The sequence below is a fragment of the Mya arenaria genome, chromosome 2, assembly GCF_026914265.1.
Source record: "Mya arenaria isolate MELC-2E11 chromosome 2, ASM2691426v1".
Classification (NCBI taxonomy): domain Eukaryota; kingdom Metazoa; phylum Mollusca; class Bivalvia; order Myida; family Myidae; genus Mya; species Mya arenaria.
Window position 1 is genome coordinate 23,051,400 of NC_069123.1, and position 18,947 is coordinate 23,070,346.

Sequence of the window (18,947 nt, forward strand, 5' to 3'; positions counted from 1 at the left end):
AAAATAGTAGTTCAAATATATGGGCATTAGTTTCGGTTTTTTATTTGCTTCATATTTACTTCAACCATTAAGTGTTTTAATGAAACTGGTACATTTATAAAAACTCGAGACTATGTGCCAAATTACGTTGGAACCATGCCAATCCATGATGAAGGTCACAAAGCCAGGAATAAATCTAGTGATGACTGTGTGTTCCCAGACAAGGAATAAATCTAGTGATGACTGTGTGTTCCCAGGCAAAGAATAAATCTAGTGATGACTGTGTGTTCCCAGGCAAAGAATAAATCTAGTGATGACTGTGTGTTCCCAGACAAGGAATAAATCTAGTGATGACTGTGTGTTCCCAGACAAGGAATAAATCTAGTGATGACTGTGTGTTCCCAGACAAGGAATAAATCTAGTGATGGCTGTGTGTTCCCAGACAAGGAATCAAACTAGTGACGACTGTGTGTTCCCAGACAAGGAATCAAACTAGTGATGACTGTGTGTTCCCAGACAAGGAATACATCTAGTGATGACTGTGTGTTCCCAGACAAGGAATCAAACTAGTGATGACTGTGTGTTCCCAGACAAGGAATACATCTAGTGATGACTGTGTTTTCCCAGACAAGGAATCAAACTAGTGATGACTGTGTGTTCCCAGACAAGGAATAGTTTGTAGTCTGTAGTTTCTTGTTAGTAGACCAGTCTACAAACAAAAATTTCTTCAGCTATTTGAGAACACTTACGTTAAAAGCAGGGTTTAAATGGCAAACAAAGAAAAACTAACACAAAACCATATGAAAATATTGCATGTATTTCCCTGATATAGGACAGAAAATATCAGCAAACAATTATAAATCAGAACTTAAAATACAAGAAGCAAAAACGGAACTTTTTTAACTTCCTGCTTAAATTATTTGAAAAGTGAAAAAAGATGGTTCTTTCTCAGCTGCTAGTACATGTACTATGTTATATTTGGTGTAATACTAAGACACCCAGTCAATGCCAAATATTACTTAGCAATGCAAAAGTAACTACCAAACTTCTTAGTGTTGGCTGTAATGTCTCTGTCCTAGCAATTGCATATGTGTAAACTGTGAAATAACTCCCTTAATAACATTTTATGGAAACACTTATTTCAACTGTTGTTCTAAACAAATGCCTTTTAAATGGACTGCGACAATCAAAACTGGTTCTTACCATTCATTTCTGTCAGTCATAACATTGTGTCAAATATGTTTAACATAAAATACTAGAAATAACATTAAAAGTATCATTGACAGTCTACAAATGACACGCCATGAACTTCACTGCTAACTGTGATGCCATATATTCCCCTAAAGTCATGTTCACTCGTAAGACTCAGAAGATTAGAATTATTAATTCAGAACTCATCTGGAGTTCTCAATGGTGGACACATGAGCGCAATCACTTAGAAATTATGAACCATATGAAATATTGATAAAAACATGATTGAAAAAGATACAGCTGAAGTATTTTCAAATTAAGGCACAATTAAAGCGAGCAGGCTTTTTATTTACTGATTATTCATCCTAGACTACAAAACAGTAGTTAGTGAGTCATAAATACATTTATTGCACATAAAAGACATAAAAAAGAATGACATGGGTCTCTCAGACCTAAAGCATCAAAACATTGTGGTTATGTACAGAATATACTGATTACAGCAGCATACTCTTAATAGTATAAGTACCACTAAGTGTCAATGGATTTTCAAGTAGAATGATTGAATTGTTCATGTGTACCGGTACGTGATATATAAAGATTTTAAATGAGCACATATTGTAAAAGCCAACCACTATCAGCACTATCAGTCTATCACAAATGTTTTGGCATAATGGTAAAACAAATAAAGTCAATAACAGCCTAACCCTATGACACCCTAACTAAAACCTATTAGTCAGAAATTTGTAGTTTTTCAGTTAGGCTGGTAATATTATCCTTTGGCTGTATGACCTCTTCAGAATCACTTCTCACATATTTCTTTGCACAAACTTCTTTGTCACAATTCTCACTGTCACTCGGATTTTTCTTTGGCGACTCTTTATTTTCACTTATTTCTTTTTCTTTTGTAAGTTCGTCATCTGGTTTTAGAGTGTTCTGTCCATCAGTTTCTAGTTCTTTTTGCTGATCTTTAGCTGGCTCCAACATTCCTGTACAGGAATCTTGTACAAGAGTGACAGTGCTCTTCTTAGATGCAATGTGGAAGAGTTTACAGTAAGTGTAATCAAGAGGCACGGCAATGCCACATTTCAACACCGGCCGTATCACAAACTTGAAATGATGAACTGCCTCGTCCTTTTCATAATCGGGAATCTCAAACCAAGTGACCTTGAAAAATGGCTCAGTAACGTGACCGAGCAGTTTTGCGACTCCTGAATCGATTTTGATTTGGTAGACACGATAATGATCGATATATTCGGGTAAATCAGGTTCCCAGTGCAGTGTGAAGCAGTCTAGACTGGTTATCAGTTGGTACAGCACCTCGCATAGTTGACCGCCGATGCCAGGACGGAATTCCCGCAGCGTGTGACACGAGACCCGCATATTGTCCAGCTCCTCAAAGGGGATTTTGATCACATTGCCATAGGCATCCTCTGTGAAACAGATGAGAAAATCCTCATCATTGAGTGGCTTTTGTGACAAATACAAATCAACATACTGGGGCAGTATTCATAAAATATCAATATATTAACCATTTCTTAACTAAGTCGATTTCCTAACATTTTTGTAGCCAAATAAAAAGTTGTTCAGGTATTATTAAGCGATTATGGTATATCATATGTTAAGTGAGATACTTAACTTAAGAAAATCAATTAAGTTGGGAAATGACTTAAGATGGGTATTTTAATATGGCCCCTGGTACTTTAAGTATAAATAATTTTATGGAGCAATTTTAATATTGCATTCGTAAAACCTTAGCAACATGGAAAATATTGTTCCAGTTTCATTCCTATTCAATAAAATGTCCTTATTTATAATTTATATAAATGCTTATTAAACAAATCTTGAAACTGTCTAGCTTTTCTGAAAAGAGGCCACCATGATGTATATAAAAGAATATACAAAAGATTTAAAGACACAATTCAACTACTTTAGATGACGCTAATAGGACCAAGAGGTTGTTCATCAGGTGATCTTGATAATCTACGATATTGCATTTTAAAATCATCCTCTATTATTTATTGACAATTACAATCCATCTATTGATCAATGAAATGGCTGAATGACAGCCCATTTACTAAAACAGTTATACCACCCACCTCCCCATGATATCTCCTTCGGTGCGGACTCTTCCTCAGACTTGTTGAAGTCATTTTTCCCCGGCTCTATAAGTGGATGGGCGGGACTAGAATCTGGGATCACTGAGACAAACCCAGCTTGGGGGAACTTCTCTGGTAAACTGTCCACAGGAATTATCTGTAAAATACAAATTGTGACAAATACCTTAGGTCCACTGGGCCTGGTGCTTAATATATAAGTTTGTACATAACATACTTTTATACATTTTTTTCTGTTTTTTCTTCATGTCACAATAATAAACAAATTACTAACTTACATACAGACTGGAACTTTAAGGAGGAGGACAGTTATGGTAACACATTGATTTTTATTCATATATTCCTTTAATACATCACATAAATTTGTTAAAACATTGCCAGTTAAAAAGGCTTATGTTGTGTTGTTGCTCTCTTGCTAACTCAAATAAATCTCTTATTTTGAAAACAATATAAAAGTGCTTGATAAGTTATTATATATTTCAAACATACTGTAGAGTGTTATAACAACCATTAAGTATATCTGTAGAAAAGATAGTTGTCTTATCTAAGAATTGTGTTGTAGGGATCGGTAGCCATGGCTAAAGGGGACTGGGTTCAATTCCAACTTTATACAGCTTCGTCAATTATTAGCACTCAGGAAAAGTAATTGTTTTTTTATAAAATAAACATTGCAGATTTAAAAATTGTACAGGTGGTGGTTGCTATAAAATCTCTAGAGCTCATGTTAATTGATCATATTATGACATAAAACTTACCTTACCTACCTACCTACCTACCTATCTGGAAAACCAAAACTGGAAAACGATATACCGGTATAATTATATATGGACCTAAATACTTACCTTTCAGAAAGCTATACAAGTTAAGGTCATAGGCTGTATTCCATATAATTCTTATCCTTAAAAATGACTCAGAAATTCAGTCTATTGCCAATCAGTTTTACAGTCCAGTCAGATCTTGAATTTAGTTAAATCTTAGTTGGTTATTGTATACAGTCGTAAGCCGTCTGTTTGTGTTTGTGAAATTAACAGTCATTTTGGTCAATTTATAAGTCTTTGTCAGAAAACTAACATATATATAGACCACAAAATACCTATAGGTCTTATACTGTGTCAAATATACGTACCTTTAGTTCTCCTAAGAGAGCTATACATTTTTTGGGCTGGGGGTCTGTTGTGGTGAGCCCGACCTTGACCTTGGTTAGCTGGCAGAACTTCAGGTACAGGCTGTACACAGGGAACCATCTAGGGATAAGAACATTTCATTACACTCAGTCTTTAAGGGTATCTCTCACTTTTTATAGGGACAGACATTTAACTGCTTGAAACAAGGTAATGTTTTCGTTCTTTTTCCTTATAAAGATATTTAAAAATATGGCAAAACATCATTTTGACATATATTGTAGTTTTGCTGTTGAAAAATTGATGATTTTAGGCTTACATTAAAATTTTTCTTTCAAATAACCTTCTGTCAGTTACTGGTTTGTGTTTGCTAATAAAAATAAATCAAATTCTCCAGTAACTCAATTTTTACAAATTAAAAAAAAGGTTGCCAATATAAAATCTGTAAGAGTCACTTTCAGAACATTCTATATATATACATTTATTTCTTTTTTTATAGGTCTTATTTATTTAAAAAAAAGCCACATGAATGGTTTGAAAGAGGAAATTAAAAAGCTATTAATGCATGTATCAATTCAGCTAGGCCTACCCTGAATGGGAGAATAACAAAAGCCGTCCTACAACTTTTTGCATAAGTGGACAAAATCCCCCAAGACAAAATTTCCTCTTAAGTTTATTAACTTTTCTTATCAAATACACCATGTATATATTGTATTGTTGTAGAAGTTGCTGTACCATGATTATAACTTGAATGTGTTTTCATTTTATTTCTTTTTAAAATCATACAACACACACATAAACTCATACCTTTAATCAGAAGAATAAACAAGTGCCCTGGTCAGGAAGATTTTAATTAAAATTTAAGCTAAAATAGACTGGGGAATAGACCCCAATTGTAATCTATCTTAGGGAACTTGAATGTGTTTTCATTTTATTTCTTTTTAAAATCATACAACACACACATAAACTCATACCTTTAATCAGAAGAATAAACAAGTGCCCTGGTCAGGAAGATTTTAATTAAAATTTAAGCTAAAATAGACTGGGGAATGCCTAGGTGTACTTAATTCTTTTTAAGATTTAATACATACCTAGTTTTCCAGCGTGTGTTATTCTGCGTGGGGGAGGAAACAGACAACAGGTTCGGGAGATCTGTCTGCTTAAGAGCATGTACATACATACATGCTGTATCCTTCCCAAACTTAGGCACTGGTTTGTCTCCGTCGGGGAACGGAAGTAAAACTAGCACAATGGACTGTTCGTCATGTCGCAAGTGAAGTTCGAGAAAGACGTCACAATCAGGGTCCTGGAGGATCTTGTATGTGATGGACACATAAACAGATGTGTACTGCTTCAGTTCTACTGCCGTCTCAAATAAACTGAAATATAATAATGAAAACATGATGAAATATGTCTGGCGAAGGCTTAAACATCTGACCTATTAACAGGTACTACAAAATCTTATTTATTAAAAACCATGCTGTAACAGATATTGTCATGGAAAAACTTGAATCTTAATATTTATCCTTAAAGTTTGAAAATTATGATATAATAATAAGACATCAATGTTAAGAAGTGTTTTATCTTCATGAGGACATATGGAAGGCTGCAGCTTTATACTATATGCGTTCTTCGGATACGTGAACATAATAATATAATGAATATTCAAGTTAACTCATGATTTTGAATACATGAACTCAGCAAAATGGCTTACTTATATTCTACAAATTTGGTGTTAACAACATCAGCTGTCAATCTTAGACAGGATCCGCCTGTAAAACAGTCATCTGTACACACATCCATTTGCTGCAATGCATTGCCACAAAACTCTTGACTGCCCCCCAAGAAAGATTTCCCTGTCCCTATCGTTGGTATAGGATTTCCAATGAGCTGGGCACCATTGCCTGCACCAGGTAAGCCTGGTTTGGTCCCCAGCATTGCAGACTGTGTCCCAGCTCCGGACATGAATGGCTGAGAACCAGGCAGTATAGACTGTGTCCCAGTGCTGGACTGGTTTTCTGCAGACTGATTATCACTGTGGGTTTGACAGAAGCAGGGCTGGAGATCCTGGACTGTTATGTTCCACCAGGGGTTTCCTACCGGCTAAAATGGTAATTGAAATAATTGTCACATAATTTATCATCAGGTTGAATGTTAAAACTCTCGAAAACTGTTGAAAACTCCTATTATTCTCATAAAATATAAACACAAACTGAAAAGACAGATAGAATTAAATGCCTATTTTTATGTAATCCTATGGAAATATATGTGCCAACCCATTACAAATCTTGAATGTAAATCATTATGACAAATATTTAAAACAAGTCCACACCATTCCATTGTCAAAGAACCTCTCGCCATATCCCTGGCAGAACGTGGTAGCGATTGGTAGACTGGTGAACACACAGGGACGTAACAAGGGGGATAGCAGCTCCCAGAACCTGCCATATATACAGGTTTGTTCCAGTGTGTTGTCATACATATCATGGAATGTCAGCTATGACAAGGTTAGGGTTAATCTAACAAGCTCATTTAATCTAAGAAGGAAAAAGCATAACAGGAGCAGAGCTAGCAGATATCAATGCTCAATTATTTTCATTCTATCAAAGCAACAATTACTAAATGCAGAGCTATAGGCCTTGCTTCACATGGTAAATCTACTGCAAATGGCAACATATGTACAAAGTTTAATGGGAATATCTTTATCGTTTTTTTAGTAATGGCCAAGGTTTTTGCATGCCAACTGGGCACAAAGTATAGTAATATGTTTTGATGTAGAGTTAAAATATGATAGAAAAGATTGCAGAAGGGAAAATGGTACAAACCCTTAATTTTTATAATTCAAATACAGGGAAACAACAACAACACTCTTCCGTGGGTTCTATTAGCTAAAAAGAATCATAAGTCCACAACTATTAAAGCCAGAGTTATGGGCCTTCCTGTACATGAGCTTATTGACTCTGGCAACATGCATACCATTTTCTTTCGGATAGTTCAGCAGTTTTTGAGCTATGGCCGAGGATCAAGTTCGATGACACCAAATATCTGCAATACCTCGATATTTTTTCTTTGAAAAACATAGCAGTTAAGATTGAAATGAAGTAAGTTGATGTTTTTTCCCTGGATTATGATCGTATTGAACAAGACAAACTTAATTTGCAATATGTATTACTCACAGATTTATGATCTATATATAATAAATACTGATGTCTTGAATTTAGACGTTTCTACTTGCAAACCAGACCATATCTCACCTGTTTTCATGGCTTGAGAAGTTTTCTGCTCCCAGTTTATCATAGACCCAGCTGTTTGCAAACAGAGCCACAGACAGGTCATGTTTTCGGGCTGCTTCAACTGCCTACTCATACAAAAGACAGAGAATCATTGTAACCAGACATAACACAGTAACTAAAATTTTAATCTAAAATATATCTCAAGAATTCGATAACCATTGGATACCAATGTTCGTCTTTTTTTTTTCAGTGAACCAAGGAGCACAACTCAACAAGTAATTTAACCATAGAAATGGGACTTGTTATGCATGGCAATTTGTCAATGTTAACATGTTTTACAACATATTTTATGCTATCATCTTTAAGTTCAAGATTTTTCAGCTACAGCCAATATTCAAGTTTTTAATGACTATTACAACGATGATATTGATGGCTGTGGCAATGACACTTAAATTTTCACTTTTTTTTAAAACAGAGCAGAAAACCTTTTTTAAAAAAACTTGCTTTCAGTATCCCACAAGTGCATTGCACATAAAAAACATTCTCCTGAACACCCACTGTGTTCTCAAAGAACCAGCTGCTTGCAAAAAATGGACAGTTCACATGGTAATTGGGCCAGTTCCAAAAATAAATGAATATTAAGTAGAGTAAGAATTAGCTGGTCAGTAACTATTTTAGATGGTTCTAACGAAACTTATAGAGAAGTCTGACCCATAGAACATTCCTGCGTGTTGAACCACTATTGCATTCCATCTAAAACTCACCTCTATAGTATTCCATCCCCCATCCCCGAGACATCCACGCCCATACACATCCACCCCAACAAACACATCGTATGGCCGGTCACACTCTACTGCACAAGATTTCGAGCCTTCCAGGTCCTCTCCCTTCCAGCAGTAGTTGAGGAATATCCCATCACAGGCATCAAAAAACTGCCTGTAAATGTTGAAATGAACAATTTCTTTTAAATCGGATCAAACATAATATGAGCTGCATCGCGCGATTTTGGGCCTTCGGACATAATTATTACAAATGAAATAATCATTAATAAAAAATGCCAAAAATAATGATTTTTTCTATGTAAATCAATTTCTTCCGGACTTCTTTCTTTTCAAGGTTTGTCATTGGTGCATCATTTTCTCGATAATTTATGACCATTGGTTTACTCATGTTTCCATAGCAACCATGGATTTCGTCCTGACATATTTTGACTGGATTGATAGTCTGTGTTTAAAATGGCCAAATGTATTAAAAATACAAAAATGATTAATTAATTTTATCTTAATTTATGTTCCTTAAAGATTCTGTGATAAGAAAATGATTTAAATTATAAGCTAGTTGTAATATTGATACAATAATTTTGTATGTCATTTGAATAATGCACTTTCGTTACGACGTCATTTAAATGACGTCAAATTTAGTATTCAAAATGCGCAATACATGATCTCACTTGTAAACACGTAACTTACGCAATTTAAGTGATATCATGAAAATTTCAGAATATTTTTCTGAAATTACATGGCATTCAAATACCTCAAAACATTGTAATAGCAAAAATATGTCCGAAGGCCCAAGATCTCGTGACGCGGCTCATATAGTATAGACAAAAGTCAAGAAATGTTAATTACAACTCCAATATCTATCAAATAGCCAAAACAATTATTTGCCTCTTAATGCCTATTTTTGGTGGTATTTAACGAGTTTTTCATAAAACAAAGAACACCAAGTGCATATTCCAGAACTCATCCATTTTCATTTGCTTGAGGGTTATTACTTTTAATATAGACAAGGGCCTTGATTCCAGTAAAGAGTTTTATCATTTCACATGAATTATTTTTAGAAATGGCAGATGCTGCATTTCTCCAGCTATTGTCACAACAATGCTGTAACAATACATTCTCTGTTTCTTCAAAAAAAAAAAGCTAATATAATCAAACAGTGACATTAGATATTTATATAGAAAATTTGGTACACTCAAGGCACTAATGTACGAGATAAAAACATTCCTCCACAAGCTCATTCAAAGACTCTGACTCAACCTGTTGTGTTTATTAAGTTTGGGTTTCCTGAGTACAGTGTGTGTGTATACCACGTGATAAATTGCGTCATAAATGCTACCTCGAAAGGCATAGTTTGAATTGAAATAAAGACTTTAAACAAAAATAACTTCACTATTTCTTCACTATTTTAAATGAAACAAAGCACAGTCTACACCGCTAACGGGGCCCTGCCTTCGGTCTTTACCAGAGTTTGATTGAGAATTTAGTTTCTTTAAACACTTCGACAAACCTTTTAACAATACGGCCGTCTGACGGAGCACTGATTTTGATTCCAACATTATTTTAGAATCAAGTTTGTCGAAGTGTTTGAGGAAACTAATCGCCTTATCAAACTCCGGTAATCAAAACAATGCGGGGCTCTTTAAGCAGCATAGACTGCCCTTTGTTTCATTTTAAATGGTGTTGTAAAAGAAAAGTTTTCTTTGATTTATGTCTTCATTTCAAGCAAAATTTTGCTTTCTGATGTAGCATATATGACGTAATTTATCACGTGGTATATACACACTGGAGTACTGTCTATTTTTATAACATTGACATAACTAACTTTTATGTCTCAGAACTCTCTAGTTTAACTTAAGATTAGTAAAGATATGAAAATGCTAAACTACAAAACCATTAAATATGAAACAAACTTAATAAGAAGTGCCGTAACTCTTCACCCAAAAGACTGATTGGGCATATCAAATTTATCTCAGATTTTGAGGCTGGCCACACACAGTCCGTGCAATTTTGATCAAGATTTTCCCACTCACTTGTTATGCTGATTGAGGGCATTTTGCCATTCCAGTTTGCCGGTGGTGATCACACTGTCGTACCAGATAACCAGAGAGTCTGGACATACTCGGTGCTGCTCGGTGGTCAGGTAACATACAAACTCACACAGACGGTCAACCTCAGCTCCAGTCTGAATAGAGAGTATATTTGAAACTGAATTTATTAAAGCACATTTCTATAATTCATAAAAACAAACCTTGTCAAAAATTTAATATATTTTGTATTGAATAACCATGAGCAGGACATTCTTTTTAAAATAATTTGATGATTTATAGTGATTGACACATAACACATCCTTATATAACAAGGGCAATATTTACAACATTATTTATTTTTGACGTTACAAACAAACTTTATCACATAGGTTCAGTATATATCAAAAATATATAATGACTATTTCATGATTATGACTTCACTTATAAAATGATATAAACTTAATTAATCAATCAACCCCTTATTTTTTACTTATTTTTTGAAAAGTTATATGAGATGTCATTGCTATTTAAGCAAGTGAAATAAAGACAGAGCATGTCATTAAAAATTGGCAAGTTATGATACTGGCATAGTAATCATCATTTTCCAAACAATATCTTAAATTTTGCATTTTATATTATCATTTATATTCATATTGTCATTTTGCAAAAAAACAACACTATTGGAATGACCATAATGTTATTTAAAATCCATTTAATGATCAACATGTTTGAGGTGTGTCCAAAAAGGTCATGGACAACAGCAGCCACTTGTATAAAACTGTTAAAGTCTTTGAATTAGTTAAAGCTGGCCAAAATATTACTAGATTGGTCAATATTTATCTAAAAATTAATATTCACCAATCAAATCATTACAATTTACAAACATGGCTTAAGATTACTTGTGGACAGTTTTTCTAAGTTTAATACAGTTGGCTGCTGTACTTTTGAAATATGTATCATTATCATAGTACGGTCTTGTAGATAAACATATTTATTTATTGAAAGCACATGGGCCCCCATTCAATAAGATATCTATGCTATAAACCAAACACAGTTTATGCCAAAAAGGGGTTACATCTAGAAATTTGCGATCTTTACCATTGTAAAATGAGGATATGTATTGGTAAGATTTGAAAACAAAATATATCTAGAAAAAGTAAAATAATATATTGCTCTTTGAACATGGCAGGTTTTAAGCATAAATATACCTCAATGACATTCTCAATGTTGATAAGCCAGCCATCAAAGCCATAGTATTTAGCTATCTTCACAAGCTGGTCAGCAAATGCCTTGTAGCTCTCCTCAGTCTCCAGAAATATCTTACAGCGAGCCTTCCCATCATCCCATTCTGTTATAACTGTGCCTGAAAATGTTTGGTGACAGATTAAAAAACAGATATATTTTAACCAGGATTTATGTTTATAAATGTTTGTAAACAAGAGCTGTCACAGAGATAGCGCGCTCGACTATTCCGCCGCTTTTCAGTGTAAGGATTGAAATTTTTTGGAGAAACATGCATTGATCGCTGTTAGATTATATTCCAATGCAATACATGTGCTGAGATATTAACATAAATGTGGTTACATGCAAAATTTTAACCAGAATTTTTAAGTGTAATAATAAAGGCCCATTATTTGCAAAATACAGTTATCAAACTTGGTTATTCAATTCAGTTGGGTGGTTGAATACCACTGTATAAAGTCTCAATGCAATACATCAAATAGTTGCTGAGATATTATCCTATGTGTGCTAACATGCAAGACCTTAACCAGAATTTCTAAGTCGCATAATAAAGGGGCAAATATTATATATTATAAAAGATAGAGTTATCTTACTTGATTAAATAAGAAGGTTAAATAGATGGGAGCCTGTGTGTAAAGTTTCAGTGCAATACATGATGTATTCACTGAGGTATTGACTTAAAAGTGGTTACATGCAAAACCTTAACAAGAATTTCTATGTCGAATAAAAAAGGGGCCATTATTTGAATTTAATGCAAACTAGAGTTATCTTACTTTGTTATTTAAGTAGATTGGATGGTTGAGTACCATTTTATTAAGTCTCAATGCAATACATCCAGTAGTTGCTGAGATATTAACTTAAATGTGGTTACATGCAAAACCTTAACCAGAATTTCTAAGTCGCATAATAATAAAGGGCAATTATTTTGCATTAAATGCAAACTAGAGTTATCTAACTTGATTATTTTAGTAGGTTGGATGGTTGAGTACCATTGTATAAAGTCTCAATGCAATACCTCAAGCAGTTGCTGAGATATTAACCTATGTGTGCTTACACGCAAAACCTTAACCAGAATTCCTAAGTCGAATAATAAAGGGCAATTATTTGCATAAAATGCAAATTAGAGTTACCTTACTTGGTTAATTAAGTAGGCTGTATGGTTGAGTGCCATTGTATCGAGTCTCAATGCAATACCTCAAGCAGTTGCTCAGATATAAACCAATGTCTGCTTGCACGCAAAACCTTAACCAGAATTTCTAAGTCGAATAATAAAGGGCAATTATTTGCATTAAATGAAAACTAGAGTTCTCTAACTTGGTTAATTAAGTAGGTTGGATGGTTGAGTACCATTGTATCAAGTCTCAATGCAATACCTCAAGCAATTGCTGAGATATTAACCTAGTCTCAATGCAATACCTCAAGCAGTTGCTGAGATATTAACCTATGTGTGCTTGCACGCAAAACCTTAACCAAGGGGTGACGCCGACGCCGATGCTTGGGTGAGTAGTATAGCTCTCCTTATTCTTCGAATAGTCGAGCTAAAAAATAGTTTAATACTTCATAACAACACAATATCAGAAATGTTCAGTGTGCCAATGGCGCTAGGGGTTGCGTCAGTGCACAAACTTCAACAGTGAATGTAAGACAGTTTAAGTGCTCAGCACAAATCTACTTCAATTTTTATATTGAATTTTATTCATCTTGCGCAGTGCCTAAGTTATGAGTATTGAATTTGTTTGTGTTCAGTAAAATATTGCTTTGTGTAACTAATTCTTGGTACTGCAATTCATTTTGCTATTAAAGTTGAAGTGTCCACTGGAATTTGAGTCAAGACAATCATAATGCTAGAATTATGGACTTCGCTTTTCAAGTGTGTAATATATCTGGCAAAAAAATGATTTCATTAATCTCTGGTTTACAGTATAATCGTACCGAGTACTTTAACCCCATTCCTGTGTCCTGCGTTGGTCCATGCCGGGGGAGGGATGGTGACAAAGTAGTGGCTGAAGTACACAAACGTGTCCACATACTGCCAGTGGAAGAACCTGTATGTGTTCTGTTTCCCACATCCTTGTACTAGTCTGAAATACAAGGAAAATGAGCTTAATAAAAGGGTTGATAACACTCATCTTTTGTTGTTTTTCCATACAACAAGAGGCATAACTCTTTAGTGATTGATGAGTTATGCTTTTTGGCCTTGCTATTTATGAGCATATTGTCTCTGGCAACATGTTTACCAAGTTTTCATTTGAATATCTTGGAAAGTTATGGCCAAGGTAAATGTTTTTGCATGACAGCACCATCGCCAACAACACCAAGGCTATGACAATGGCTTTGAAAAACAAATGACCAAATAATTAACTTATGGCATATCTACAGTCTGCATGTAACCATGACAATTGCACATATAAAAAAAGTCATATCAAGACAAAACCAGATTTTTTAAAAGTGAACTTAATTACTATTTTCTGGCACAGACTGCACATTACTACTTGGTAGTTAACATACCGGTACTAATAGGGTTCCAGATTCTTGATCTTAACTTGAAAACATAGACTTAAAGCAAAATTGTATTTTGTAATTCCATTTCAGCACTTAAATGTAACCTTACCTGTCTTCTAGATACCCTCCCCTCATGTCATGACAGACAAGCATTCTGGGCCCATCTTGCTCCTTTCTTGGTCGCCTAGCAACACTTGATACACAAAACTCATCTTGAGCTGGTTGCCATGACAACACCTCATCAAGGTCAAACAGAGGTTTGCAAACTGGATTCCTCCTGTCCATCTACAATCATTTTAAGTGGAACTTCTATACACTAAAACTGGGCTTAATTTACCTGATATCAGTGTTTATCAATCATACATGTGTAGTTGTTCTATGGGTTATACTCCCAATATTAAAGCTGCACTATCACAGATTGAACGTTTTGACAACTTTTTTTTATTTTTTGTCTTGGAACGAGTCATTTTTTGCAAAAATGCATGGAAACCAGTTATAAATATAAGACGGCTGACAAAAAAATAGATCACAGATTTTTATAACTAAGTTCAAAAATTGATGTTTTATGCTTTTTTCTTAAACCATTAGTAACAGTTTAAGCCATAAAACATTAATTTTCGAACGAAATATAAAAATCTGTGATCTGACTTTTATCATTGGTTTGCAGATATTTACACAAAAATTTGCTCTTTCCAAGATAAAAAAGAAAAAAAAGATGTAAAAACGCTATATGTGTGAGAGTGCCACTTGAAGATGATATTTTTTCAAAACTAAAAATTACCAACAACACATTGGAAAACAATAAATGTTTGTCAAGCGTTTGTCAATAACGTCGCCCTTATCGGCTTATGTCAAAATTCAGGAGGAAGATTGAACAAGAGCTGTCACAGAGACAGCACGCTTGACTATTCCGCCGCTTTTCAGTGTAAGGATTGAAAAGTTTTGGCGAAACATGCATGGATCACTGTTAGATTAGATTTCAATGCAATACATGATGTGCTGAGATATTAACATAAATCTGGTTACATGCAAAATTTTAACCTGAATTTCCAAGTCTAATAATCAAGGGCCATTATTTGCAAAATATAGTTATCTATCTTGGTTATTCAATTACGTTGGAGGGTTGAATACCATTGTATAAAGTCTCAATGCAATACATCAAGTAGTTGCCAAGATGTTATCCTATGTGTGCTAACATGCAAGACCTTAACAAGAATTTCTAAGTTGCATAAGAAAAGGGCAAAATTATATAATATGAAAGATAGAGTTATCTTACTTGATTAAAGAAAAAGATTAAATGGCTGGGAGCAGTGTGTAAAGATTCAATGCAATACATGATGTATTCGCTGAGTTATTAAGTCGAATAATAAGGGGCAATTATTTGCATTAAATGCAAACTATAGTTATCTAACTTGGTTAATTAAGTAGGTTTGATGGTTGAGTACCATTGTATCGAGTCTCAATGCAATACCTCAAGTAGTTGTTTGGATATTAAAATAATGGGTGCTTGCACACAAAACCTTAACCAGAATTTCTAAGTCTAATAATAAAGGGCAATTATTTTCATTAAATGCAAACTAGAGTTACCTAACTTGGTCAATTAAGTAGGTTGGATGGTTGAGTACCATTGTATCAAGTCTTAATGCAATACCTCAAGTAGTTGCTGAGATTTTAACCTCTGTGTGCTTGCATGCAAAACCTTAACCAAGATGTGACACCGACACAGACGCTTGGGTGAGTAGTATACATGTAGCTCTCCAAATTCTTCGAATAGTCGAGCTAAAAAAGGTGTTTTAGAACGAAATGCATTGATTATTCAGGTTTGCACGAATTGTTTATGAAAGTGAATACAAATATTTTGTCAGTTTAATTGCAGACTCATTCTTATGACACTGTTGACCTTAACCTTTGACTAACTTATCTTTTTGATCTAGTGACCCTAGAAGAAATAGGGGTTAAATGTTGGTCAAGGGAAATCTACCAGTGAAGATTGATGGTCCTAGGTGAAATAATTCAGGATTTATTATGCAGACAATGTTTTGCAGCAGACAGACATACAGATAGCCAATGCAAATACTATATGCTACCCTTCGGGGGTATAATCAAACGGGTTCAATTTCACAAAAAATTACATCATGATTTCAAATTCCAAATAATACAGTATTATCTTATATACATAAATATTTCCCAATGGACAGGTTTGGTTCATCGATCTTCCTAAATAGCTTGAAAAAACAATCTAACATAAGTAAACAATCTAACAGAAGTAAACAATCTAACATAAGTAAACAATCTAACAGTGGCATTTAAAGGGTAGTGCTTGGGAAAGTGGTGTACTCAGTACTGGTTCTACCCAGGAAAGTTGTATCCCATGTATCGGTGCTTTACACCGAGCACGTTAAAGAACCAAGAGGTCTCTTCGCAAAGAGCTAGGGTATCGCACCCTGATTTCTTGTATCTCACTCTGTTTCTTCAAGTCTTCCAATGTCTGGATTTGACTGCGAATTGCTGTCACTTCTATCTCATGTCACTTATGTCATTTAAAACACAATTTAAGACGTGATGGCGTCACGGCGGGGTCAAGCCATAATGCAGCCAATGGGCGCGGGCAGACCTTGATAAACTCAAATAAACAAACAAACATGCTTATCAGTTCTAGTTTAGATATCGTACAATACATGTCGCAAAAAATAGTAAGAGCACATTTAGTGTCGTTCTTATATTTATATGTATTCCTCCATAACATAACATGGTGTCAGAAGTGGGATAGCCCTCTATAACATAGCCCTCTATTCCTCCATAACATAACAATCAATAGCATCTTAAACAGTTCGGAATCGTCGAATAAAACATTATTAACAACTTAAAATACAACCATTATGACATGTTTCTAATTAGAAATAAAACTGGAAGTACAAAATTGAGACAATGTGATCGCGAAAATAGATGACACGTGGAAATCTTGCACAAAATGATAATGAATTGTGTCAACGATTTTTCAAGGTTAACTTTTAATATCTTTATGACCTTGTTGATGAAACTGAGAAAACATTCTTGTATAAATAAAACTACCTGATTGTTCTCTTTTTTCACTTTACCAGCCGCATTTAGTCAAATCGGTTATTAGTGCGCCAGTTTTCGATGTAGCGATCGCAATATGTACTACATGTATGTGTTAGGTTTCACATAGAGTATAATCTCGGAGAAAGATTTGTAATTGGTTCAAGATATAATTATTAAAAATAAATGCAATTTACTTAAACAAACATATATATAGCTATTTTAATAGGCAAAAATGTTAAACGCCAAAGATAGTAAATTGAGTAAAATGTTGAATGATACAAAGTTGAACTTACATACTAACGATATTGTTCAGTATAACATGTTCAAGTTTTTGTTGATAGGGCTGATATAAGTGAACAAAGTACATGAGCATGCGTCTACAGATCGGATCACAACTTTTCTGGGTTAAACCAGTACTGAATACACCACTTTTCTAAGCACTACCCTTTAAATGCCGAGTGCAGGCAAGGGAGCTACATGTTTTGTACTTGTACCATATTTTAACGTATTTAGGTATGACGCGGCCAGGGATCGGACCCACGACCCCCCGCTCCGTAGGCGAACGCCTTGATACTATGATGAAATTACATACTGATGATACTGTTCTGTATAACATGGTCATATTGTTGTTGATAGAGCTCTTAATTAATGATATTAGTGAATAATGTACTGGCGCATGCGTCTGCCAATCGGATCCGCAGAAAGACAGATTCACATTTGTCACTGGGAGTTATTGGTCCCAGAGCTCCACAACCAATAACCTGTTAATTTGTAGAAGATTACAAAAGCGTCCGCCAATCGGATCCGCAGACAGATTCACATTTGTTACTGGGCGTTATTGGTCCCAGACTCCACAACCAATAACCTGTTAACTTGTAGAAGATTATAAAAACGCCTAATTCCCATATAGTAACGAAACAACCGCCAAAATTCAAATCAGACATTTAATTATTTTTTAAGTGAGTTACTTAGAAGCTCACGCATGCGCAGTGTCCTATATAAAGGTATCCATTTGACATCTCATACTGAACACTTTGTAGGTTTAATAGCATGCATTAACTTTGATTGTTCTAAAAAAATTAGTCGGAAGCCGGAAATGTTATTATAGTTAAACAGCATTGATCAGCAGTGATTAGCATCAGCAAATACATCCTCGTGCATCAGAGCGATTATGCAATGCGTACAAGATTTATCATTATCAAATCTCTGGGAATACAGAGTTATTACAAACTATTATTACTTTCATATAGGATTTGGCATGAGTCGTCATATTATACAAAATTATATTGAACGAGTTCGGGAAATTTGTTAGTAAGCGAGCCTTTCAGGTGAGTACGTATGTCCACTTTATAAACATGTATAAACATATTCTTGAATGAAAGGTTGAAATGCATTTACGATGTTATATTCCATTATATGTGTTAACATGTATACCATTTAAATACCTTATTAAAATAAACGTGTTTTTTGTGTTTTTGTTGTTTTGTTTTTTTGTTGTTGTTGTTTGTTTTTTTGTTGTTGTTGTTTTGTTGTTTTTTTTTTGTTTTTTTTTTGGGGGGGGGGGGGGGTAAACCGGTTTGACGGTTGTGATTACCCCCCCCCCCGGTATTATTTTATCACAACCCAGACCTTGTCTCTGGTTTAATATAATCATTATGGTTTGTTTCTGTATAACACGTGTGTAATATAATAA

The 18,947-nt window shown here is 34.5% G+C and overlaps 1 protein-coding gene across 1 annotated transcript; it reads right to left on the minus strand.

Annotated features, from left to right (window-relative positions):
• Positions 1-776: 776 nt before the first annotated feature.
• LOC128219957 (uncharacterized) lies at positions 777-17,332 on the minus strand. The gene is made up of 13 exons (XM_052928168.1): positions 17,264-17,332; positions 14,301-14,476; positions 13,622-13,770; positions 11,656-11,810; positions 10,451-10,602; positions 8,403-8,574; positions 7,660-7,763; positions 6,738-6,846; positions 6,120-6,508; positions 5,497-5,784; positions 4,411-4,528; positions 3,267-3,423; positions 777-2,600 (listed from the first exon to the last, which is right to left on the minus strand). The coding sequence occupies exons 2-13, from the start codon at positions 14,474-14,476 to the stop codon at positions 1,900-1,902; spliced, it is 2,670 nt and encodes an 889-aa protein (XP_052784128.1). The 5' UTR covers positions 17,264-17,332; the 3' UTR covers positions 777-1,899.
• Between the last annotated feature and the right edge of the window lie 1,615 nt (positions 17,333-18,947).

Excerpts from the sequence above, each read along its gene's own strand:
- LOC128219957 (XM_052928168.1), bottom strand. The coding sequence starts at position 14,476 with ATGGACAGGAGGAATCCAGTTTGCAAACCTCTGTTTGACCTTGATGAG. Across the intron at positions 8,575-10,450 it reads GCCCTCAATCAGCATAACAA|GCAGTTTTTTGATGCCTGTG; the intron begins GTGAGTGGGAAA and ends CAACATTTACAG. Across the intron at positions 6,509-6,737 it reads GGTTCTTTGACAATGGAATG|CCGGTAGGAAACCCCTGGTG; the intron begins GTGTGGACTTGT and ends TTACCATTTTAG.